Raw genomic sequence first — 25,989 nt, 5'->3', positions numbered from 1 at the left:
GGACTGCAGAAATAGACACGGGACTTCAGGTAGGGTCTCACAGGAATGGAGTAGAGAGGGGAAAATCACATCCCGTGCCCTGCTTTCCACACTGGTTCGGATGCAGCTCAGCACATGTTTGGCTTTCTGAGCTGTAAGTGCAGATTGATGGATCATGTCCAGCCTCTCATCTACCAGTGCCCCCAAGCCCTTCTCATCAGGGCTGCTCTCTGTCTGTTCATTCCCCAGCCTGTGTTGACACACGGGTTGCCCTGACAGAGGAGTAGCATGTGGCAGTTTGCCTTCTTAAGCCTCATGACATCCCCATGGGCCAGGTGCTTCACCAAGTCCTTCTGGATGGCATCTTGTCCCTCAGATGTGTCAACCATGCCACTTGTCTTAGTGTGGTCAGCAAAGTTGCTGAGTATTTTGTGTAGACTGAGGTGTTTACTGCCATATTGAGCATGGTATAATTTTGCTCTCAGATCATTCCCTTTCTTTATGCATATATTAGAGATTAATCCACTATTGGAGAAGAGGTGTTGGATAGGTTTAGAATAACATTTTATTTTAAGGAAGAATGATACCATTTTGTGGATACATTGGTCAGCTATGTCTTGGAAGGTTCCAGATACTGGATTTTGTTTTATCAAATTTGCACTTTAGGATTAATTCTCAATACAACTGATATTATCATAATATTTTATATTATGTGTCTCTGGAGGCTGTGATGTTCATGCGGCAAGCTCTGTTTATTGACCAAGGCCTTTTGTATGAAAAGCAATTTTAATCTGAAAGAATTCTATTTAATTCTTCTATTTTTAGATAAAATAATAAAATTCCTTTAGTCTATATGTTCTCTGTCTTATTTTAAATTCTGGCACTGCTTTAGGGCTTCAAGCATTGCAAGCCAAAACGATATAAAATATATGTATAAATATATATATTAAGGAATAATATAATATTCACTGTAGCCTGATTTCACTCTATGAAATCTGTGTTCCAGATGTGAATGGCCAGGGTAGTTCTCCTCTACCCCTCTTATCTCACTTATATTGTGATTTTTTTTCATTTTATCCATTCTATATCCTCACCAAGAAAGGAATCCATAAGTTGATGATGCTTTCTAAATTTCTCCTCTCATGATTTTTATCAGAAAGTAGGAATTCTTTCCCCTCTTCTTGAGAAAACAGGTCTCAACATTGGACGATGGGATAAATTGTGATAAAAAGAGATGGTGTCAGATTATCTGAAAGAAAAGTTATTACGTTGGGAGTTTTCCTCTCAGCACTCCAGAGGAGATATTACAGGAGTTGTCTCACTGAAACTTGACTCAGTACCTGATATCTATAATTTACCTTCTGCCTGATGATGTGTGGACATCAGACTGACAGATATGGAGGGGAGAGCACTGATGTTCAAGGGGAAGGCCGCCCTTACCTCAGTGAAAAGTACAATGCAAGAGGAAATGGAACATTACCTGCTATAGTTGATTGTTCTTTTTTAGGTCATTAAGATAATCTTACAGCAAACAAAGTAATTTTTAGTCCTTTTGTTGTTCAGACATTTCTAGATTGTCACCAACCATTAATAATAAGGGAGTAATAGTGCAATCTTCTCCATTGTGGACCTTTCACCAAAACAAAGAGCACATTTAGGTAAATCAAGACTCAGCACCAAAGCGTGTCTTAGAAACTTTAAGTTTCAAAAGAACAAACAAAATTTTTATATTGTTATTTTTTCCAATGAATATTTTTCTGCCATGTAAAAATACTACCAGTAATGGAAGCAAGCAATTTTTAGGTATCTTCCAAACCTTCCAGAAAATTACGTCCATCATTGATTTGTATTTCCCACCTTCAAAAATTAAATGTCTTCCTTCCAAAATCAATTCACTCTCTTCACTGTCCCAACTAAGAGTTAGAATAACTGATTGTGTACCTGAAAATGGACTAGCGTATCTCATCACCTCATGTTATCAGGAGGAAAGATTCTTTAAAAGGACAGGGAAAAATAAATAGAAAAAACTGGTCAGTTCTGAACTTTAACTTCTGTGAGTTAAACTTATTTAAACAATCACAATGCAGCAGGAAACTTTGTTTTCTTTACCTCATCTGAAGCTCTCTTGTTTTACTTATTTTACTAACTGCAAAGTCCACAACATTAAAAGACCTTGTCTTCACACATATATCTTCTTTCTGGTTGATGTGTGCTTACACAATGCAGTGACTCAGAAAGGGATTTTTTTTTTTTTTTTTTTTGAGTTTTAGAGAACACTTGTGAGATTCTCTTGCTGCTTCCAGAAACACTTACTGCTTCCATCATTTCTCAGGACCACTTCAATCAGATGTTGAATAGCTAGTATGAGATTTGTATGAACAGCCAGTCTTTGAAAGGTCTTGATCTATCAGACAGTACTTGGAAGTTATGGCAGCAATATGAAACACTAACTCTAATTTCATTTTAACCCAAGTGAATGTCAATATTAGCTCATATTTTCTGAGATGCTCTAATTTTACTGGGCTGAAGATCAGGTTTCTTAGACCCGAACTGCAAGATACTGCTTTTTGTTTGTGATCCAAACCTAATTTTAAGAGTCGCCTGTTGTCAGAGCACAAAGTACTTCAAGATATTTGGCTCAGAAAAACTCCCATATCAGCTGTTCTTTGATGTGTTAGAATATTGTCCACATCATGGAAAGGTACACTTGCATGCAGATAAAAAAGGCACATCGTCTCTATAGGCCTTTGAACATGAATTCCTTCAAACATTTCTGTCGATGAATATCCTCATCTCTGTTCTCTTCTGGTGTTCCCAGAGTAACCGCTGACTGCATCTCCACTTGCGTTGGCATATGTTGCTGTTGGACAAAAATTACATTATGCACAAAATCTGCATTCATTGGTATTAAAAATTCTGTATATATTTACAAGCACTCAACTTATTTGGCATATATCTGGGATTAGTACAGATTACTTTGTTGCAACTGGAATACAAAGATTATATTAATTACAATCCTGATCTGCAAGTTGCTCACAGGCAAATTTGCTTGGTTGTTCTGAGCCTTAACTTTATTGCTTGGCACTCTCCAGGATAATGTGACCATCGTGCCATCAACAATCACTTGAATAAAAAGTTCACAGTGTTGTCTCAGTAATTTGTTGCTATCATGCAGACAGTAACTACCCAGCTATGCTGAAGTCTTCTGTCAAAGGTTTTTTTAGTGTTTGTGATAGTTTGAGGACAAAAACCTCTTCTTTCTCAGTCACTAACATTAAATATAGTTTTTATGGTGATTATATATTGAATACAAAGACTACTACATAGCAGTTTACATGGTTCTAATGTGAAGGGAGATGCAGAATAGAAACCTGATGGTGATAATTCTGTATTCTGCCAGACCATATATATAGCCACAAAGGTTATTATCAATTAATTCGCTCACAATTACTGATAAAAGTGGGTGAGAAGGACTTTTTCACAGAAGAGGTGATAAATATACACTTTAACCAGCTGAGCTCAGGGTCAATATGACACCTTTAGCATGAAATTTGTTCAAACTATATTGATCAGAAGTGTCATAGAAATTATTCTGAATCTTGAGAGTAAGAGACTTGGCCTCAGGCCAGTTCTGGACTTCTTGAGCTTTTCTGAGAAGATGAGTGTAGTGAAGAAGAGGAGCACAGTCTGCTCTGGCAGCCAGCCCAAGACATGTGGAATGAACTCCAGGTGCAAGTTCAAAACACTTCAATCTTTTAATTTGTCATTTGATTATATAGAATATGCACATCATTTTCCCCATAAATTTGTTTTGAGAAGATAAAATAAACAAAACAACCCATTCTACTTCCCTCACAACTTGAATTATGATTCCTGGATTGAGATGATCTGTGGTTTCTGCCAGAGTATACAATCATGTAGATATATTATTAAAAAACAAAACAAAACAAACAAAAACAAAAAAAAACAAACAAACAAACAAAAAACCCCAAAAAACCACAAACAAACAACAAAAACAACAACAAAAAAACAACAAACAAACAAAAAAAACCAAACAAAAAAACCAACACCACACCCCAAACCCCACAATATTGGAAGGCATACTTCTTTCTCTTAGGAAAGAAAACAGCATAAGGGAACACACTGGGAATTGATAGTTAAATTGCTGTATGCGCTACTAGAAGACATTTTGATATTGCAATATAAGTACAATAATACAGCAAGATAGAGTAAAATTAACAGAAATCCTGCAGAGGCTCTGAACAAGTATTTTGAGCACACAGAGCAGAGAAAATTCTCATTACAGTTTTCTATTTCAGTGGTATTTTCCACAAAAAAACCCCATAATTTGGGCACACCTGTGCCTTCTCTTAATGTGTTGCATAACTAGATAAAAAGCAATCTTACTGTGCCTTCTAGTACACAGTTCACTGTGTAGCTCCTCTGGAGTTACACAGATCTAAACTACTGCCTGACTAACACATTTTTTTCCTGCAATTCACTCAGTGACAGCAATGAGAAACACTGAATGTGCAAGCCAAGGAGCTCCATTAATGACAGTCACAAAAATACTGTAAATATTTAGGTTTTGTTTTGCCAAGTTAACTAAAGACTTGTAATCTGGCACGAGATAAGCAAACGTCTGAACTTATAGCACATGAGCTTTTCCAAAGTAAATGCCTCTGCATGTGGCTTTGTCCTGAGGCAGGGGCACAGCTGGGGTAGGTTATATTGCATGCATTGTACAGCCTCCTCCTTCCTGCTATAAGGGTGTGCACATTTACTGCTGCATAGCCAATGGCTTGCGGATCACCACAAAAAACACCCCTTGATAACTGGCCTATGTACTTACATGTATAACATCCCATAACTGACTATTCTTCAGGGACTCAGGGTGATCACTCCTTATAATTTTGGCCCACTGAGTGTGGATATGCTGAACCACCTTGGAGCACAGTAGACATTTTCGTCCCCTGAGGATTTTCTCCATCCTGTCTATTGACATAGTTGTCCTGTAATTTCCACAAGTTTTCTGTTCTCTTCTGGCTTCACTGCAAATACTGTACATTCCTTTCCATTCCACGCACCCCCCCCCTTTTTTTTTTTAATTACATGTTGCTCCAAATGCAATGTTGTACCTTTCCAAGTAATATCATGCGTGTCAATGTGGTGAGAGAAGGAAGACAGCCGCCCTACCTGGTGGTGAGTCTCATCTGCTAACCATGTTTTGATATTATCTGAAGGATGTGGAACAGGCGTGGTTATAACTTCCAGGCATCTATACCTGCAAGACAGTGATACAGGCACGCGACTATTCTTGTCTGCAGGAACGGATCAGACATGAATGCTTTCTAATATATATACCAGTTCCAAGACAGGCATCTTCTACTTCTAAAGCCATTTAAACATTTTTCTTTCTTTCTTTTCACTCTAGACACTTTTCTCAATATTTTCCCTAGCTCTTCTTCAGCCTGACTGGTTTCTAACCTGCAAGAGTTTTAAAAGGACTGGATGGATATAAAAAGACTAATGATTTCTACACAAATATTATTTCCAAGAAAAGTGAGAACTTGTGGCATGCTGCTCTGTCTGTAGCTTAAAGAAATTATTCCTGTGTGTCCTTTCCATAATAAAAATCTTATAACTTCTTTTATACAAATCAGGAATAATGATTAGTCATTAACTAAATAATAAGTGTACTTTTAATAGAGGCTCTAGTTACATACTGCACCTTCCAACTATTAAGGTGTCTTGAGTTATCATCCTATCCTGGACAAGTTTGCTTCTCAGTTCAAGAAAGCCTTTGCTGCCACAGGCAGCTGTCAGTAGGAAAGCTATGTTGCCAGGCAGAAGAATAGTGGCATAGAGAGAGTTAGCAGCATTAACTGTTGTTGGGTATAGGGCCACTACTGTTACTTTGCTCTACTAATGGTATTAGTAGTACAGAAAAGGAAATTCTTTCCCTCAGCCTGACTTCCCTTTTTTATTTACTTCTTAATAAGAAGAAATTCACAAACTCTCCAGTTTAGAGTGAAAGACTGCTTTCATAATACCCATGGATTATGAAATTGGACAGTGTGAAATGCAGTTCATCTCTGGCCAGATTAATATAGGTGGCCTTAAATGCAGAACCTGTGAAAGTGTGGGGTAAAGTCACACTGAGGGTAGAGGGGCAGCTGTCAGAGTAACGTTTAAAAAGTGTCATTTATAGTGGCAGGAAGACACCAGAGAGTAAGGTGTGAGACTGGATCTGCAGGGGACAGTGCTAGGAGCTGCAAGAGAAGAAGAATTATAACTCTTAGTGCCCAACACTAGGTCCTAATGTCAGGCACTACTTTGTTAGAACAATAGTTGAAAATGCACAATTAGCTGCTTCTTGTAAACATATTTAATCTGAGAAAATCTGTGTTTGACTCTTATCCATTGTATGGTTTACTCTCATCCTGACCCCTCTTCCACCAGAAATTTATACAACCATCCAGAAATGTACAGTACCTTCTACATGCATACATCAGCAAACCTCCAAGGAAAACCAGAGGACAAAACAATGCGAGGCTTAGCAGCAGGATATCCACTGTTTTTTCTTAAAAAAAAAAAAAAAAAAAAAAAAAAAGAGGGAAAAGTAATGTTAATTATATGTGAGATGCTAGAGTAGTTAATAAATGGATGACTTACATGTGGACCCATAAATATTGCTCTATTCCTGAACTCTCACAGATTTAAAGTAACATTTCCTAGAGATTTTTTTAGGGGTAAAGGTCTTTTGACTTCAGCACTGTTCCTTCCTCCCCTTCCTCCTTTTGGCCCTCAGCCTTGCAGCTGTCTTTGTCCAGCACTTCCTCTTTCTTCATTCCCTTTCCTCCTTTCCCTAGAATTCTGCTCTCATATCCTGGGCATGGCCCGTGCTGCCACTGCATATTTCCACATAGCCTTGATTCCTATGGATGTCAAATCCTCCATCAATCTGCTGTTGGTGCTTCTGTTGCTGCTCCAGCTCCCCCTGAGTTCCCACTGCTGCTACCTCCAGTCTCCATACACCATGAGTCCCCTGCTCCTGCCTCCTCACCCCTTCTCAGCTGGAACTGATTTAAGGCAAAATGAAAATAAAAGCATTTTGTGAAGCAAAATATTCTCTTTGATTCAAGAAGCAGCATTTGGTTTCAATTATATTTACCTTTTTAACCCTGCTTGGCATAGTGCTGAAGAAATGGCATCAATAGATATTTACACTGTTCAACAAATCCTACTGCCCTGTACCTTGCATTTCTTCCTCCAAAATACTTAAAATACCAAAATAGCAATGATTTGGTTAACTCAGAAATGTTTTTCTGGGATTTTTTTTTTTTTTTTTTTTTTTTTTAATATCTAGCTTTAGAACCACAGCTAGTTTGGATTGTTTTTTTACTAAGTAGTTTGAAGAAAAACAGACAAGGACAGCTCTTAAAATGTTTATGGTCTGAGGCCAGTTGAACAGTGGTTTTAGGATCTGATTAAAAATCGGATCAAAGTATAAAAGAATGGAACAAAAGTTCTGAGTTTGAACCTATTCATTTCCACAAATTTCATATGAAAGCAAGAAACAACTCAGAAACTTGTGGGCAGAAGTTAGAAGAATACGCCTTATCTTCTTTAAAGTGCAAAACTATTCTTTATTCACTTTAAGATTGAAAGGAATATATTTTCTTCTTGCTCTCTGAGATGAGGGCTCAGAAAACTTACTCTGAACAATGTCTGGACTGTGTAGTGGAATTTTTTTAGTTTGTGGTAATTGCTCTGCATCATTCTGCTAACCCTAGATCATGCACACACCCAGGAGAAGAGGAAGCCCTGTTCTTATCATCAGCTGAACCACAAAGAGGTTTGCTTCTCCTGCCTTCTTACTTCTTGCATTTTGGAAAGCAGAGAGAAAAAGAAGCACATATATTCTTTTGTGTAGACCATTTCGTGGTGTGTTGTCTGGTTTTTTTGTTTGTTTGTTTTGGGGTTTTTTGTTTGTGTTTTTTGTTGTTGTTGTTTGTTTGTTTGTTTTGTTGTTGGGTTTTTTTTTTCCCAGATGCAAATGCTTTAAGTTTGACAGAAATAACAGAACTTTGAAACCAAAATGAGTGGCTTGGTTTGCAAAAATGCAGAACACTTCTGAATTACTACAAACTTCAAAGTGATCTATGCTCATCAGCTCTAAAAATTAGACCAATTATTTCAAGTTTCTACATATGAATAAAGCTGATTAAACATTTCTTTTTTTAGCAGAAAGTTTCTATACTAAACAGCTCAGTTCAGGTTAAATTGTGAGGGTTTTTTTCAAGGGCATATGCTAATTCCAAAGGAGAATTAATGTTTTCCTCATGAGAAAATTAGTAAATTCTTTTCATGTCAAAGGAACATTTCAGAACAAATACTTTAGTTATGTTTTGAATTATGTTATTTTATTTTGATGTTTCAGCTTTTCTTAAATGAAGGCTAAAATGCCTTTTTAAAATGCATTCTTAAAGAAATGTTGCACATTTCCTAGATGAAACAGTAGAGTGCCATGGAGAAGCAAACAGAAAGCAGGTCATGCCATGCTTCCACAAGAATTTCAGGAGAAAGAGATCCTATAACACCAGAAAAATCAACACATTTCAAAATAAAAATATTGAATGGATGTTTTACTTTTCAGGTTACTTGTATAATGTCCGTTTATACATGTTCCCAATTAGAAGCAGATAGAATAGTTTCCAGAAAATACAGAATAAAATGGACAGAAAAATGTGTGTCAGCATCAAAGGAGGTATGTAAAGAGATTTGGCTGAGCATTTTACCCTCCAATGGAGTAGCTCCATAGTTTAATTTTATAAAAACCTTCCTGAATAGGAAGGAGGGGAGTTGCTGCACCACATGTGCAGTATACTCCAGGGTAAATCATGCTGCACCGAACACATGCAGATATTACAGCTTATGTGCCATGGTGGTCTTGTCCATCATAAACTTTTTTGAAGTGGAGGAAACATGCTGTGACTCTTGAACCTCAGCAACAGCTGTAAAGGGATCTGGGAAAGCAGCAGTGTCAAAAACAGCTAAAGGAGACTGGCAGATTCTGAGAGCAAGGTTTGGTAGGCTGGAACCAGAATGGGTGACTGCTCAAATCCATTTCCTTCTTCTGGTGAAAGGCTGGCAGGGAGCAAGTAAATCTACATGCCTCCAGCCAGAGGACCTCTTCTGATTTCCCCTATCTACACATGAGACATATCTGGCCTCTGGCAGGCAGACAGACCAAACAGACTCCTCCTAGGCCATGCACTGGTCCTAGATTCTCTCTGTCTTTACTGAGAAGAAAGAGGGATCTCTAAAGAGTAATTCAAGACCCTTATGGCCTGAAAAGTTATCTCCTTCACCACAATGAACATGAAGGGCAATTAGGTTTCTCTCTCCAGATATTTGACAGGTGGAATGCTTTTGAAATTAAATGGATGAATTTAGGTCAAAAAAGGTTTCAGCAGACCAGTGGGGAACAATGAGGCGTCTGATAGAGTAGGCAGCCAGTATCCAGTAAACTCTATAACTGAATTTACATTCAATCCATTTCAAAAGTTACAATGTCTCACCTGGCATTTCCTGTCCTCAGACAAATATGTATTTGAAGCTCAAAGATCAAAAAGACATATTCCAAAAATACAGTCTGTTGTATTAAATAATGATACTTATCTTGTTTTGTTTTACTGCCCATAGTACTGTACCATTTTTTGTGTGTTGGCACACAGACACAAGTTTCTCACTATAAATACATCATCACACCATTGTGCTACTTCCTCTCTGCCTAGCCTGACGTCAGGAACCCTCTGCATGTGGAGGCATTTTTCTCATCATGGAAAGCACAAGTTTATCTTGTAAACACACCTATGTTTGGTGTTTTCTTCATAGAGGTTGAAGGAAAAGTATTGCAAAACTCTTGTTTACTTTGTGCTCCTGTGAGCTGTTGGGGACAGAGCACATATATTTGAATGAGAGCTAAACCATTTCCTATCTCTGTCAGATAAGAAATTATTCCATCAGTGTAATAAGGGAGATATTGGACTTCGTCCTTAAAGACTATGTGGTTTGATGAATGTTATGACTTCTGTGGATTTCTTGGCTTACTAACTCCAGTTGAAAGTATTTTTAGAGGTTTGTGGGCTGCCCTTTGCAGGGCAAGGCAGCAGGGTGGAGGGAGGGTGGTGTTAGGACCTTGCCAGCTGCTGACTATTATTATTTCCTAAAGGCTGTCGAGAGTCAGGTGTAACTTAACCCAGGACAACCGCTCCGCAAAGGCCAGGGAATTATAACTCAGAGTGGGGACTCTCCGTCCCTACAGCAGAGCCACGTGAGCCTGGCGTGTGCCATGGACCCCTAGTTATGACCCAATACCAGCCTGGAGAAGAAGAGAGGCAATAATGAAGTAAATATATTGAATGGTAATAAAATAACCCATGATAACAGTTATGAGTAGTAAGTACAAAACTTACCATCGTGAATAAATACTGGTTCACTCCATTCACTCCAGATCTTGTTTGCTATGCAAATCTCTTTCTTTACCCTCACTTGTGCTGCACATTTTTTTTCTGGCTTATGAAATGGATATTTATAGTCCTCTCCAGTGACATTTACAATCTATCAAGAGAGGTTTAGGGGATTATTTTGAAATATTTTGCATTGCAGTTCAAACAGATCTATACTAGGGATGTCAAATACTACTATTTACATCTGAAACTAGTAGGAAGAGATTTTCAGAACAAGTTCTTATGTCCTGATAGAATTTGCCCCTCATCTGATGTGTGTTAAAACTCAGAACTGAACATGAGCATGAAGGAAGACTGGAACTGATAAGATGGAAGGAGGTATCATTTATGGCAGGACATTAGGAATTTGAAAACAGTGATTCCCCTTTCATTTTTTATCCCACCACATATAGGACAAACACAGTAACTATGGAACTGCGAGTTTCAATATTTCGGTGTGTGTTGTGTACTACGCTTGCTTCTCTGATAGAATAATATCTTGCATTTTTCAGCTGAAGGATGTCCACTATTTTTGTGACTATCCTGAAATGTCTTTAATTGTGCCTATGAAAAACAGCACACCACTTCAAAAGTTCAAGCCCAAGCATGGAGTGATGTAGTTTAAAGCAGAGGGATCTCTAAATCATCCACCACTTACAAATACTGAAGCAAAATTCTGTAAACAAACAATGTTCTGCACCACCTCACTTCTTTCTCTTCCTTTTAGGACTTTTCCAGTTCTGCTCTCTATTAATATTTTGTGGTGTCCAAAGCACAGTATGAAACTTTAGGTGAAATTCAGCATCTAGACAAGCAAATTAGTCACAACTTGCATCTTACATATGGCATGTTGGTCATATGTACTTGAGTAACATTTGACCTTTTCCTAAGACCACAGAATGATTGACTCAGTTTGTGGTTCAATGTAATCCACAGACCCTTCTTTCTTCTGTGTTGACTCCTATATTTTAATTCCTTATTTTGTGTTGACGTATTTGACCTGTATTTTCTAATCATAGGATTTTCCTTATTACTGAGTTTCACCTTGTTGGTTTCAGACTTAACCAACATTTCGAATTCTAATCTTGTTTCCCATGGTACTTGACAACCTTTCCTAGCTTTCAGACAATACTTCTTTTGCTATAACAAAAAAGTAAATACAGTCTATGTGATACTAAAGTACAATTCAAGTTTAATACAGAGGACAACAACTTCCAATTCACTTCAATGCTAGCCTGACTCTGAAATATTTCATAAAATGTACTCATTTTTCATTTTTACCAGAAAGACAAGTTGGATTATTCATTAAAGACTATGGAATTTCTTTAAAGTTTGTTTGAGATTAAATTCTGCTAAGTTCTAAGGATGCCTTTTTTTTATGGCACTTACGTTATACAGACTAAATGTACTGCCAGGGAAACTGATTACCTTACGATCTGTTATTTTCACTTGGTACAAAAAACACTTTTTCCTTGCTGACCCAATAGTAGGTGGTGGTTTCCAGTGAATTTTAAGACTTCTGTTTTCAAAGGAAATTGAGACGTTGATTGGCGGGTTCAGCTTCTCTGAAAAATAAAGTGCACAGAGAAACCTTCTGTACCTCATGCTCTTTCTCATATTTAAGCTGAGGTAAAACAAATGAAAGCACATTAGTCCTTTAAATACACAGCTGAGTGTTTTGGAGTTCGACACACCCAAAGGAGACAGTCTAGTGAGGGACATATTTTCTTTGAAGTTGCTGTTAAGTGTCTCAAAATAAAGGGACATAGTTGGGGTTTTCCACATGTCTTTCTAGGAAAGGCAGAAGGAGAACGCCCTCTCCAGCATCTGTGTCAGTGTTGAGGAGCCCAGTGTTGAGTCTGCTACTGTCTCCATGTCATGTAGGATACACTTGTTTTGTATACCCTCAGGCATGGTATTATGACCTAAAAAACAAATGGAATTTCATCTCTCACAGAGGGGTTACAGACTTAGAAAGTCTTCACAGAATCTTAGAGGGGTTTGGGTTGGAAGGGACCTTAAGGGCCATCTAGTTCCAAATCCCCTGCCATGGGCAGGGCCACCTCCCACTAGACCAAGTTGCTCAAATCTCCATGGAAACAGTCCTTGCACATTTCCAGGGACGGGGCATCCACAATATCTCAGAACAACGTGTTGCCTAGAGAATTTTTCTGATACAATACATGAAGATTTCTTCAGATGTTTAAGAACTATCTCTTTTTCCAAGCTCTAGCTATGGAGTAAGTACAGGATTGGAAGCAAGGGAGATTTGGATCCTCAGGATTTCAGCCTTGGATTCATATAAGCAAGCTTTCCGTTGTTTTTAGCATGGCAAGTGTTAGGGCACTGATCCTGAGTGCGTGCTCCGTACCCACACATCCTCAGTCCTCAGCTGCTGCTGCATTTCTGTGAAAGGAAGAACTGCAGCTGTAGTTTTCTGAAAAAGCCCTCCCAGCAGAGGCAGAAGTGCATGACAAGTTTCTGCAGACAGGTTTCTTCCAGCAAAGTCTGGGGATGACACGGCTGCAATGTGTTGCCAGTGAGAAAAGCCAGAGAGAGGCAGAGAGGGTGAGTGGCAGCACGACTCGTCCATGCAGCTGCTCTGCTTGCTCTGGCAGCCTTTGAGGGTGGGAGGCACACCATGGGCCATGAAATCATGAGCCATGAGAAAAGTAAGAAGCAGGAGTTTTTTGTTTAGTCTCTGAAATACTGCTGCTAGGCCATTCTCCCTTCTGTAAGGATGTCAAGAATAGGCAACAGTTTCTTTTCATTCTTTTTTCATATGACAGATTATAGCTGACTGTGATTGCAGTGTAAAGCTTCAGGTAAAGGAAACAATTCTAATGTCTTAGGAAAGGTTAGATGAAATCTAACTAAGAGTAATTTTTGGTTTTTTTGCTGTCCCTTGAGCTATGACTGATTCCCAGGTTACAAGTCTGGAAGATGATCAACATGTTAATGACTTAAAAGGCATTTGAATCTGCAATCTTTGCTAAAATTCAGGTGAATTTCTTACCCATGAGATTAATTCAAACTTCCCAGAGAAGTTAGGAAAAGTAATTTTATATGATCATTCAAAACTGTTGATAATTAAAAATAACTGCCAAGATATTTTTAACTTAAAAAAATAAATAAAAATGCTACTAATGTTTGAGAACATTCATATTCTTAAATTCAGATTATAAATGAGACTTGTGGCTATTTATACTCCTCTTCTTAATCAGACTTGCTCAGCACTATAAAAAAAGGATAGAAAAGGAAAAATAAATGGAGAAAAAAGGGTGTAATGCTATTAAATATTGTTTTCTCACATTAGCTTATCTTTTCTTTTAATTAAAATTATAGATAAACAATGTTATTAAATCAGACAAAAAAGAAACGAAACAAAACCTTCAGCCCTAATCCATTTTGTTTATTCTTTGTGTAACATTCACACTGAGATGAATGCCTAAATAGTTAGAATTAATATTATGACTTTGTCACACATATTTCTTTTTTTTTGCTCTCCATCAAGTAACCAATAAATGAACTTTTCATAATATAACGTAATAGACAATACTTACCTATTGTCTGAGGTGTGAAAGCTTTGTAATAAGACAGTCCTCTCAAACTATTTCTCAAATTTCTCACAGTTATATTTAAATTTATTTTCCTTGATGGTTGGAAATGCATTTCTTTCATATAGCATCCAATATTTTTCTTCCTTGCATTTTTTATATATTGCTGGCATGCAAAAACTTTTCCTACATGTCTGTGAGAAGGAAATATAAGTTTTTTAATTCCAAGACTTTGGTCCAAAATCATGGTTTCATACTTATTTTGCTAAACATCCTTACCTATATGAGACAAAGACCTGGATATCTTCAGGAGCTTCTGCTTTGATGTTCCAGGTGCAATTGAAAAAAGAAATGTTATATATGATGCACGAAAGATTCTGAATGTAGACTGCAACACATAAATGGTAAAAAGAAAGAGCTGTGTTTATTTTACATTGATTTCCTAATAGCAACATGATGGTTGCTTTTACAAACCCATTATGTTGGCTTATTTTTAGAATGAAGAAGTACTATGTGAGAAAAAGTAGGTCTTTTTGCTTTTTAGACAGTGAAAACTGGGAAGCGTATCTGCTACTAACACCAAAGCCTTACTAACCCACTTAAAAATAAATTAAAATTTCTAATCTTTTAAGAATTGCTGAAATCACGTATTACAGAAGGCAATCTTCATGAGACGAGCTGCTAGGTAAAATGAAAAGAGTGTTTGAGTCATACTGACATCTTGCTCAGAAGAGCTGGAGTTTTCTGAATCTGAATACATTTAATGAAGCAAATAATTCTGCAATAACTCAAGGTATTATGAATCATATTCTAAATATATATGTTAAAAAAAAAAAAAAAAAAAAGACGAGTAGCAGAAGATAATAATGAGATTTCAGAAATTCTTCAAGTGAGACAGGACATTATCATAAATGCTTGGATGTCCTAACAACAAGTAAGAAATACCTGACCTGGAGGTGCCTTGTAAGTAAATTCTGTCCAGTCACCCTCCTTAATTATGTCTTCTGTTTCTTTGGCAAAAAGTTGTGTCTTAACTTTAGCATTAAAACCAGAGTGTAAATTAAGATGTATTATCTTTTCTTTCTCCTCCAGTCTTTCCTAAGAGGAGGAAGAAGAAATTCCATGAAGGTAGACAGCTGTAAGTGCTGAAAGAGAAATTATGCAAACCTGTCTACTGAAGGATACAATATATTATTTCACTTTACACTATGTGCAACCTCCGAAGAACTTACTTTCCTTTCCTTAGTCGTATTGAAGAACTTATAAATCAAAATATACTTCACACTGTGTTTCTTGGTTTCTTCTTTTGTCAGGTTATTGTTCCAGGACAAAATAACTCTTGAATCATTCTTGGTGGCCCACAGAACATTATGCAGCCTAAGTGCATCTGCAATTACAATGATATTACATAGAGAGAGGATCCTCCACTGTGTACACAAAGGAATTGTTTCTCAGCAAGGCTTGCGTGCCCAGTAGATTTACCAGGACCTCTGTTCTTGCATGGAGCAGGAATTTCTGAGCTTTGCTGAATATGACTTTCAGTGGTGGGAATCATGCTGCTCTTTGCAGCTCTCAAAATTAATTGATCCACTTTTGCCTGTCTTGGGCACTTCTCCTACTGCAGGTCTCTGTTTCTCTCTATGGGCTCTAGAAAGTGCCTTGACAAGTTCAGATTAGACAACTGGGATAGTTACATAGGATGAACTGTCAGTACTTTACTTACCCTTTATGTCTTCTTGTCCACTTGCCAGGATTGTGGAAAACAGTGTCTTATGCTGGAAAAAGCTTAATATCAGCAGGACTGTAACACGCACCATAGCAAATGTTTTTGGGCCGCGGTCTGAGGAAACTGATAATCTTTAGTTGCGAATTTGGTTGAAAAAGTAGTTAGAACGTGATGTTTTCCTTTTGCACCTGTGAAATATTAGGAAAAGTTCACCTAGATGCTTAAAATGTGTCTAAAGTGCAAAAAAATAAATATGAAATGACATATGTTTGACAGGTATTGTTGACCGGTGCCTGCTTTCCTAGGATGTTTGTATTCATGCCCACTCTTTAACTTGGTGCCAGGGCCAGAGAGATTGTGTGCCATAGAGTGCTGGTTTTGAGTGACAGCACATCTTTGATTGCAAGCAAACACCACAGATATGGCACTACTGACACTGCAAGCGGTTTAGGTAGGGCCCACCTGACATAATTCTGACTAGATTTAAGCTCAGTAGCTCTGCTTGTATATGTTACCTGGCCTCTTGTGACCATAGAGAACTGTCATTTCTAGACAGTGATTTGCATTGCATAAGAAGAGATGAATCCTGCCATTTGAAAAAGTATCAGCAAGAGAATTCCAGATGTTTGCTAAATTTGGAATACAGTGAGCAAACAGACTCAGGCTGAGCAAAGCTGGTTTTAGCAAAACAGCTTTGCTATTTCTCTGAAGGGTCTCTTTCAGAGGTTGCTTTAATGTAAAATAACATTTGGTACCTTCTGTGTTCATATGCCTCCGTGTTCAGAGATTTTCATTGACTAACTGATTTATCTTGTCTCTGATTAGTTTTGCTTTTAAATTCTCAGATATATTGTATCCAGGGATTAGCACCTGGAGCCATATCAAAAGGTTCACAATACATTGGCTAATAAGTGACACTGGTCATGTAGAGGAAAATGTGTGAATGTTCAGCACATCAAAACAATCTGCAATGAGGTTTCCTGGAAAAAAGAAATAGACATACACTTAAAATTACATACATATACAGGTTAATTTATAATGCTATTTTATCACAAAGTTGTGAAAAAGAGACCACTTAAGGAATGCTGCCCTTGTTTATGAAGTGCTGTGAAAAAAATAATAAAAAAAATGCTGTAAGGCAGAGGTTTCCCCATCTGTGTCATTCTGGAGTGATCTCAGCAGTAGCCAAAAAAAAAAAGTAAATTCTCCTGCTTGGTGTGCCCAGGTAAAAAGCCAATTCTGATTGTCTGGAGAGGTAAGGGGAGAGCTGTGACATTAATCGTGCTCCTAGAACAATATAGCGTGTGGCAAGAGAAAAAGTCAGGGAAAATATAAAATAAAAACCAAGGGAATTTTGATGGTTTACAATTCACAACATAGTGGGTCATCCCTCGCCATGGAATGGAGCAATCCAAAACAGTCCCAGGAATACGTAAGTACTTTATTTAAATTAGCAGAAATGGAAAAACGAGGATGGAAAACATTAAGCCAGTTAAAATACTTGTGGCTAATATTAACATGATTTTTTTGGAAAAGACAAATCAAAAGGGGATGTGGAACAGGAAAAGGAACAAAATAAATCTTACAGTAGCAACAACTTTTGCTGTTAGAAACAAAAATAGACATAATTTGTGTGGCAATATAAATGCATTTAGTTGGGGAGAGAACACACAGGGGTAGACAAAGAAAATTTTTGAAGTCTGTCTAATCTTATAAAAAAGCCAACTGACCTGAGTCAAAGAAAGACATTCCAGGTGAGACCAGTGCTGTTTCCCTGAGGTGAGTTGCTCCTAGGAGAACCTTTTGTACAGGACCGAGAGGCACTTCTGCACTCGGTGTGCAATGAACACGTGCACCTTCTCTCACCGATGCTGTGAGGGTGGACAGTGTGAGCAGGCTGCAAACAGGACCAGGAAAATGCATGGAAAGCAGGTACATGGAAAGCTACCAAAAAGTATTAGAGATGGATGCACAAGTTCACATCCCTAATTCAGCAGCTGTAGGTGCTGGGGGAATACTTAGGGAATGGGCTGCAGGAGGTGGCCAGAGCTGCAGATTATTTCTGAGTAATGTCTCCTGTGCCAACTGCTGCAGGCAGAACAGCAGAAGGACAGCTGGGCTGACCCCACAGGGTATTTCATATGTTTATATACAATTAATTAGTCCACAAAAATCAGTAAAATGAAAACACCGCAGCATAATTACACCCAAAGTGACCAGGGGGGAACAAAACCTGTCCATACATAAAAAGCTTTTGATTCACAACCTGTCAAAGAGCACGTATTTTCATTTATGCCAGCATGGATGAACAGAAAGACAGAACTTTTCTACTCAGACATATGCAGACAGGACTTTGCATTTCTCATCCTGTGCTACAAAGAGGTTTGAGTTAGCATATGGTGCTGAAATTCAGTCAATGATGTGCAGAATAAAATTCATTGCCTGATAATTTTTTTCTAGTAAGACAGGCTCTTTTGTTTCTGAAAAAGTGGATACAAGCCAAATATACTTGCTGACAGTCCAGTTAATCTAGTGGGATAGAAATTATCTCAACAGTATAAACCATCTAAAAATAACTGGAATGGAAAGGGAAAGGGACCCACCCAAATTATTTCCAATTGTCCTGTCAAAAACAGAGTTTAAAAAAAAAAAAAAAAAAACCAACAACAAAAACCAGCCCTATACAGATTTACCACTTCTTTTTCTTTCATTTATGCCCTTTCTGTCATTTCTGAGTTTCAGCTGCATCTAATACCTGTTGGTTGGTGCCCAGAAATGTCTGATTTACAATAGGGGGTTGTTAGAGTAAGAGAAAGGGAAGACAACTGACAGGAGCTGCCAGCCCACCCACCACTGCAGCTGCAGAGGTTGTTTGTACAAAGCCCACCTGGTGAATTTAGGAAGTAGATAGAGAAAGAAAAATGAAAATAGCTAAAACAAGTTTTATGAAACTTAAGAGCTGTTACTTCAAGTGGCAGGAAAACAAACTTTTTAATTTTAAATCTATACTATATATGTGTTTGAGTAAAGGTATTTTTGAAATGTTTCTGGGGCTGATTATTATATCCTCCTAAATGCAAAAGTTAATTTTTTAAGAAATAGTTTTTATATACATATATTTTCTTGGAAAACCAATTGTAAAAATCTCAAAAATTACAATTTCAGGTGGTCTTGAAAGTTATATTGTGTCAAATTTGGAAAGTAAATTCAACCATTAAACAATGAAATTTTTTATTCACTGTTCTAACACACAGTCTTAGATGAAGGGAATCACTGAGACTGTTTGCCTGATTAAGACTACCTAAAACTTAGATTCCATTTAAGCTTGTCAGGTCATACTTTTCAACACTCCTCACCTCCTATCCCATATTTAATAGTAGAAAATATAGAAATTGATCAATGAATGATGAAATAAGCAATATAGGTCAAATAAAGTTTGAATCTCTTGGTAGTTGTAAAGTCAAAAGAAGAGTACCATTTACATTCTTTTTTTCAAAACTTACCTTAATTTTAATGCTTGTTAAACCCTGGGTACCTATGCATAGCTTGGACTGAGAAGTGGGACAGGTCAGCACTGAAGAATGTCTTGATTTAGGACTACAGTGAGAAATTGATTCAAGAGACTTCCCTTTTCACAAAGCACTCCCTCAGAAAAGCCCATTGCAGAGCCACTTCCCACTGGGGGGCTGAAGCAGACCTCTGAATAAGCAAACACGGACTGGAACCTTACCCAAGGTCTTTGGATTTCTAAGGATACACATCTCTGCATGACTATCTCAGAAGTCAGAGCTGTTACTATTTTTTTCCTCTTTGTATATAGAAGAGAAAGGTTTCAAAACTTTTTACATTTTGTAATGAGCTTTTATCTTTTAAGAAGTCAGATTAAAGAAGAAATTAAATCACACAGTTCAAGTGTGACCTATGAAATTAAAATCCCAGAAAGATCCAACCCTTGCCATTGCTCTCCTGGTTTTAGTGGCTAATACGCATCTTTCAGTGTGCACCAAATTTAAAAAAAAAAAAAAGTCATAGAACTAATAACGAAGAAGAACAAATAAATCTTACATTTTGAAAAGGTAGGACTGTCTGTTTAATTCTTCATAACTGAAGGTTTGCCCAGCCTAGTCTCTGAAATTGTCCTTTTAACTGGTTTGCTTTATAAAGTAAGTTAATTTGCACTTATCACAAATGCAATTGCAAGACACACCAGCAACCCAAGAATGTCATTCTGGGGGCAGTTGAGAGACTTGATAATAAGTGGGTTTGAAATCAACCACTTTATTCATACACACTGATATTTTGCATTCAAGCTTTCCATGTTAAGCTGGACTTGGAGGTACGATAATGGATAAAAATTGTTCTTTTTTTCAGGAGGGTCAGTATTTTGTCTTGGAACAGATATGCTTCATTATTCACATTAAAAAGTTTACTCACTAAGGATATGACCGCAGGTTTTGGTGCAAAAATTAACTTAGGGTGTCAAGAATGCATTATTTGGCATTTTCAAAAATTGCCAAATTTGAACAGTATCTTTCACAATCCCTTCTACGAAGAGATGAAGTAATATAGTTTTTATCATTTTCTAGCTGGTGTGATCCTTTCCAGAGCGTATAAACTGGCTCTTCTTCTTTGCTTTTTGCATCTTTAGATACTAGAAACACAGCAGAGAAGTTCTGAAAAAAGAGAAATCCCATAAAATACCTTCAATGCTTATTCAGTGAAGTGCTAGAAACCTAAAGATCTTCAGTCTCATCCCAGGCAGAGGATGTTACTGTTACGTATGGAAATAGTTTTATTCTTTCAGTGTGTGTGTTTAAAACATGTTTCAAAGAAAGAACAAACAAATGAACAAACAAATAAAAAAATTCCAGCTATAGAAACGTCATACAGAAGATCAATGGAAAGTTTCATCTTGTTAATAGTAAAGTCTCAAAAACTGCTGCTTTGTCTTTTGGGCGCCTCTTTCTTTCAATTAAATATTTTTGATAGTGATTACTCTGACTGACTTATATCTAGATTTTCTTGATACATAGATCCAATAAGAATCTTGATCTTAGATTAGAAAAGGATATATTTAGGTCCATGTGGTTTTTGTTGTTGTTATTGTTTTGTTTTGGTTAAAGCTAGATAATATGATTATTCAAGGTAAGGCTAAACCAACAAGTCTTCACCCAAGTCCTTGAATCCAATTGCTTCCTTGTGCTGGTGTTAATCAGACATGACCTTATGGTGGGGATGTACAAAACCCATATTTTTCTAATGATGAACTAAGATAAAGGAAGGTAAATGCTTCTGGAGAACTTCAACTATATTTAGAATTATGCTTTTACATTTAAATGTGAAGAGTGTGAGTTGGAACCTCAAGTCCAATGGTAGTAGTAGCAAACCTGACCACAAGCCCAGTACTCAATTTTTTAATGCAGAAAACTTCATTTCCCCTTGTGTCTTCTGTTTATTAGAAAGATGCAAATTTTTTCTGGTTAAGGAGTGATTTGTACTTTGAGTTAGATGGTAACACCTCAACAATTGCAGCATATTTCTTCCTCTTCTCTTACACAATAACTCACTGCCATTACTGACTTCAGAGAAAATAAGTTAATTACTTTACACACATTTTCTGGAGTTCTCTTAAAATTTAAATAATTAAAGATTTTTATTTTAGTTTTTAAATTGTCATATGTTATTAATTCAGGAAAGCAGGAATGGTGGGAATTCAACACTTTTTTTCCCATTCTTAATAGACTCTCACACTGAGATGCATAGCAGTTTCAGTCCATCAAAGCCATGCATTGGAACCACGTGTGGATTTGGGCTGATCAAAATAGCGAGTCATGTAATTAAAAATATCCATAAAGCCAGTGCACTGTGCAGTTACTTCACCAGGGTTTAGGGACCTGTGGAAAGCAATGACTGCTCACACTCCATAAAACCTGTGCTCTAAGCAGTGTTTAGTACTTGACAGCCATTTCTGTCTCTGAACCCTGTGTGGAGCCAGTGAAGTCCCATGCATGTGACTAAAGGACAAGGGTTTTTTCCTTCTCAAAGTCCCTGCAGTCTAGTTTGTTGTGCCAACACAGCTGGTGTTTGCAGTCACATGCTGGGGATATTTGGGGTGCTCTTGATTTCCACCAAGAGTTGAAGAGGATGAAAACTCATCTTTTGCTTTGTACTGAAGTGAAACTGAAGTTTCAGAAATTTAGTGTTACGATAGTGATCACTAGTTAGTGATATGTTTCACTGCAAAGGAGTAGTGAGGCAGGCTTAAAGGATAGCAGTAAGGTAAAAGGAATGTCCTGAAAGTGATACATGCTTGTTAACAGAAGGAAATTTTGAAATCACACCTTTCTACTCCAGTGACTAAATTTCCACCATCGGGGTCTCTTAGTTCTATTTCAAATCTGATCTCATGTTTAATATAATAGTGATGGCAGGTGTCCATGCAGCCTTCTACTCTGCATCTGTAGTCTCAAAATGTAACATTTCTTTTGTAATGGATTATTTTGGAATACTTTTCAAACTATGTGTATGTACATATACCAATGCAAGGCTTGAGAAGAGATCTCCTGGAGAAGATATCTCTTTGCTTTCTGAAAAAACATCAGCTGCAGCAAACAGCCAGCTGTTGACAGTGAAAGTCAACCTTAGATTCAATGCCTCTGATCCAGTTTCTCTAAAGTCCTACAGGCAGATTTATGAGATAACAATGTGCAGGTTTGGGGTACACTATAGGGCGTGTAGACTTTGCATCAGGGGTGAGAAAGGGTCCTATAAAGGAGTGCAATTCTATATAGCTATGTTTAGCCTCAGATAATCAAGAGGAATCAGTGAAAGACTTCAGATATAAGCACAGTGCTGTTAGTGTTGTGATTACAAAACCATTACATTAAATCAGACCCATTTAACACCTGCCTTAGGATAGGGACTGCATTTAATGGGAGAGACAGAGCATGAATACATGAAAACAGATCCCTAATCTTTCCTGAGTGAGGAACTGAGGCACAGAGAGATTATACAAATTTTCCAAATCAGACCAGATATACCTGAAATAGCTAATTGCTACTATTCTGTCATTTCCATTTTAAATTTAATGCACTACATTAAAAAAACTTCCTAACACTGGTCAGAAGCTGATGTCTCATTATGCACACAAATTTCCTCTGGTGTGATGGTCAGATGCATCACAATAGTTGTGACTACAAGCAGCCTAAGAGAGTAAGGCTTGAAAGAATTATCTTCTATCATTAAAACAGTAGCTATGCATCATGAATATTTCTAGGAAGAGATCCTTCTATATTATTTCAAGGGAACTAGTGAAAAATAGCTTAATACAGAGAAAAATCCTAGGCACTTCAGAGCATATATATCATCACATGATTATTAATTTGTGCAACTATTCCTGATCAGATACTCAAGTGCTGACAGCAGAACTGTTAATGTCTGCTCCCCCAGTTAGGATAAAACCTTTAAAACCAAGCAGATTTTAAAAAACAAGAGACTCTAAATGAGGAAAAATTTTCTCCATTCTACCCCCTTCATGAAACATTGTTAAATTATCTCCATGCTGCTTCTACACAATTAATATGAGAATGTCCTTCAGAATGATTCATTCTATTTTCCTCCCCTGTTGGTATGCAGAAAACCTTTCAGGTATTCAGAAACACTCCTTGCAACATTTTTAAAATTCAGGTCTTAATCATCCTAATGCCACCATCATGAACTGGCACTGGCAAAGTGTCTGTTAATTTACAAGTAGTTATTAAAAATCTGCTTCCTGTCTGATATTAAATAAGGAGTCTTCTAGTGCTCATGGCCTAACCAAATATGAAAACATATTTGTGAAGATGACATTCTCAGTGAAGATGAGTATGTCAGTGTTCATTATGGAACCAAATATGGAGAAGAAAAAGTTTCTCCACCTGCTATAGCCATCAGTCAAGGAGAAATTTTCTTACCCTTGTAACACTCCTCCCTTCCAAACTCTATCTACCCAAGTGCATAATAGAGAAGGGCGGCATTTAGCACTCAGTTGAAAGAAAACTGACTCTCAGCCAAACTGTCTGGTGATATAAAATTCATCAGAGACAGGCAGAGGGAAAATGTTAATCCATCTGCCTAGTGAAAGTAAATAAACTACTTGCTTGTGAAAAAGCTTTTGTTCACAGTTTCAAAACATATCAGCTTCTTTACAACTGAACCATCTAAGAAAATAATTGCTCTTGGTCACTTCACTCAGAGAGATATTCATTCTGTATTAAAGAAAGATACATTTCTAGGGAATCTACTCATCAGTCTTAATTATTGGTCAACATTGGTAATTGTGCTTGTTCAAACTCCTTATTACTAACCTGGAAGTCATTAATACAAGTTCTTCCGTTGAGGTCTTGTGGTGTCTCAGCCTCTGCTCAGGGTCAATACCCTGAGAAAGAAAGCCCACTGAAAGGCAGTTTCACGTGAGACTGGAATGTTAAAATGGTTAATGACTGGCCATTTGAAAAAGCTTCAGGTGCTTTACTGACTGTGCTCAAAGTAATCATCCAGGTGCGGAGAGGGTGCACAACCACCACCTGGAGTTTGAGCCAGGTAAGGGAAGAGGCCTATAAGAAGCAGATTGTGTGTGGTGGGATATTGTTTTTGCTGTGTCTTGTGTCCTCTATTACACAAATTACTCAGGAGTGAAAACTCCCTTCCACGGCCGTCCTGGGGCATTCAGATGTGGCCTGAAGATATTCATCCCTTCTGATGGGCTGTAACTGGCTCAAGTATGGTGAAGAGAGAGGCAGCTGAAATGTCTTAGAAGGTCATAAACCATGAAAGACCTCTTACTGCCCTGTCATCCACAGTCTTGCGTCAGACAGTGTAAGACTCCCTGCCCCTTGGGTGGTGTCTCAGCATTCCCGCCAAGCCTGAGTGTATATTAATCCATTGAGCTTTGTGGTTTTTGGGTTTCCCTCACCCCCAACAGTTCAAGTCTATGACCATCACTTTGACCAATGAGCATCAAGGATATCAAAATTGCAAAAATCAAGCCTTGTCTTGGGATCCACAGGTGGTGATGTCTTTCTACTCTTATCCTTTCTTTCTTTTTCCTTATACATTTTCTTAAGTGTTATTTTTATGCTTTTATAATACATGGATAATAACGAAAACATATACATACCTACTTTCCATTGTAACCAAATTGTTCTAAAATAAACCCTACATATTTATATATATATATATATATTTATGTTCACCTATCAGTCAGTGTCATTTCACTCTAATCTGCCCCAAAGAGATATATTGACAAGAACCTGGCTTACCCTCAGCATCTGGGGTGGGTTGTAACAGCAATGAGCTTTAAAACAACTATATTCTCACCTAAAAGACTGACCTATTTACAGACACTGTTGTTCTTCATTAGTTTAAAAAAAAAAAAAAAAAAATTGCCAGGAAATATTTTGATAAAATCCTAACATGTTAGATAGTTAATAAATCTGTTTTATTCTAAATTTTAGAAAGACTTGTAATAAGAGCCATCTGAAATCTGTACCTTTGTTTAAAATAATTTGAGAGTGGGGTTATTTTTCAGTATCCCAGTGGAGAGTACTTGATTTTTCTGATTAAAATACAATTTTTTGCTTGAGCATTCATAAAAAACAATGAAGGTGCAGGAGAAGCTGGGTTTAAATCTGTCAGACAGAGGAAGGCTGCTCCAGCAGAGAGGAGGGAGTGAAAGTTCCTGCCTCTGGGAACTTGAGAGAAGGGAGTGAATTTTCCAAACATTTTAGAAATGAATGTTGAAATTACTTACCTTTGGCAGAGGTTCACAGTGGTTTCAGTCCATTCATGGTTTTCAGTGCACCAGGAAGGACACATACTTTTCTGATGGAGAAGATGTGAGGATGCAGTCCTCTATGATGCTACTTCAACTGTGAAGCTTATATAGTTCCCCATTTAGTCTTCTGGGGAGTCCCAAGGAGACACATTCTTCATTCTGAGGTGATTTCACAAAACTCTAGTTTCCACTATGGGTCAAGCTTGCCTTAACATTTTTGAATCCTTTCCCGCATTCCGTCCAGTTTTACTTCCCTTTTCCCATAGATAGCTTACTCAGCCCCTGTGCACAATCAGATCAGCTAACTATTAAATCAGTCTGGTCTCTGCCCTTTCAGCTGCAGATGTTACTTTTTTTTCCCAACCCTTGCCAGTGCACTTATTCATGAAAGTAGGTAGT

General features: G+C 37.5%; 1 protein-coding gene across 8 annotated transcripts; it reads right to left on the bottom strand.

Moving 5' to 3' along the window:
- Positions 1 to 1,720: 1,720 nt before the first annotated feature.
- LOC120748869 (interleukin-5 receptor subunit alpha-like) lies at positions 1,721 to 25,989 on the bottom strand. 8 transcript variants are annotated; one of them, XM_040055759.1, is made up of 13 exons: positions 25,567 to 25,962; positions 17,507 to 17,673; positions 16,532 to 16,756; positions 15,774 to 15,964; positions 15,283 to 15,437; positions 15,001 to 15,148; positions 14,330 to 14,438; positions 14,057 to 14,244; positions 11,922 to 12,058; positions 10,461 to 10,605; positions 6,475 to 6,562; positions 5,176 to 5,263; positions 1,721 to 2,839 (listed from the first exon to the last, which is right to left on the bottom strand). In XM_040055759.1, exons 4-13 carry the CDS (start codon positions 15,865 to 15,867, stop codon positions 2,717 to 2,719), a joined length of 1,275 nt encoding a protein of 424 aa, XP_039911693.1. In that variant the 5' UTR covers positions 15,868 to 15,964; positions 16,532 to 16,756; positions 17,507 to 17,673; positions 25,567 to 25,962; the 3' UTR covers positions 1,721 to 2,716. The 8 variants fall into 8 exon arrangements, with proteins under 8 accessions (XP_039911693.1, XP_039911698.1, XP_039911697.1 ...); XM_040055764.1 differs by having other exon boundaries at positions 14,330 to 14,366; XM_040055763.1 differs by having other exon boundaries at positions 17,507 to 17,647.

Source organism: Hirundo rustica, chromosome 2 (assembly GCF_015227805.2).
Source record: "Hirundo rustica isolate bHirRus1 chromosome 2, bHirRus1.pri.v3, whole genome shotgun sequence".
In the NCBI taxonomy this organism is placed as follows: domain Eukaryota; kingdom Metazoa; phylum Chordata; class Aves; order Passeriformes; family Hirundinidae; genus Hirundo; species Hirundo rustica.
The sequence above is the reverse complement of the archived record's forward strand: the minus strand, read 5'-3'. Positions and strand labels throughout refer to the sequence as shown.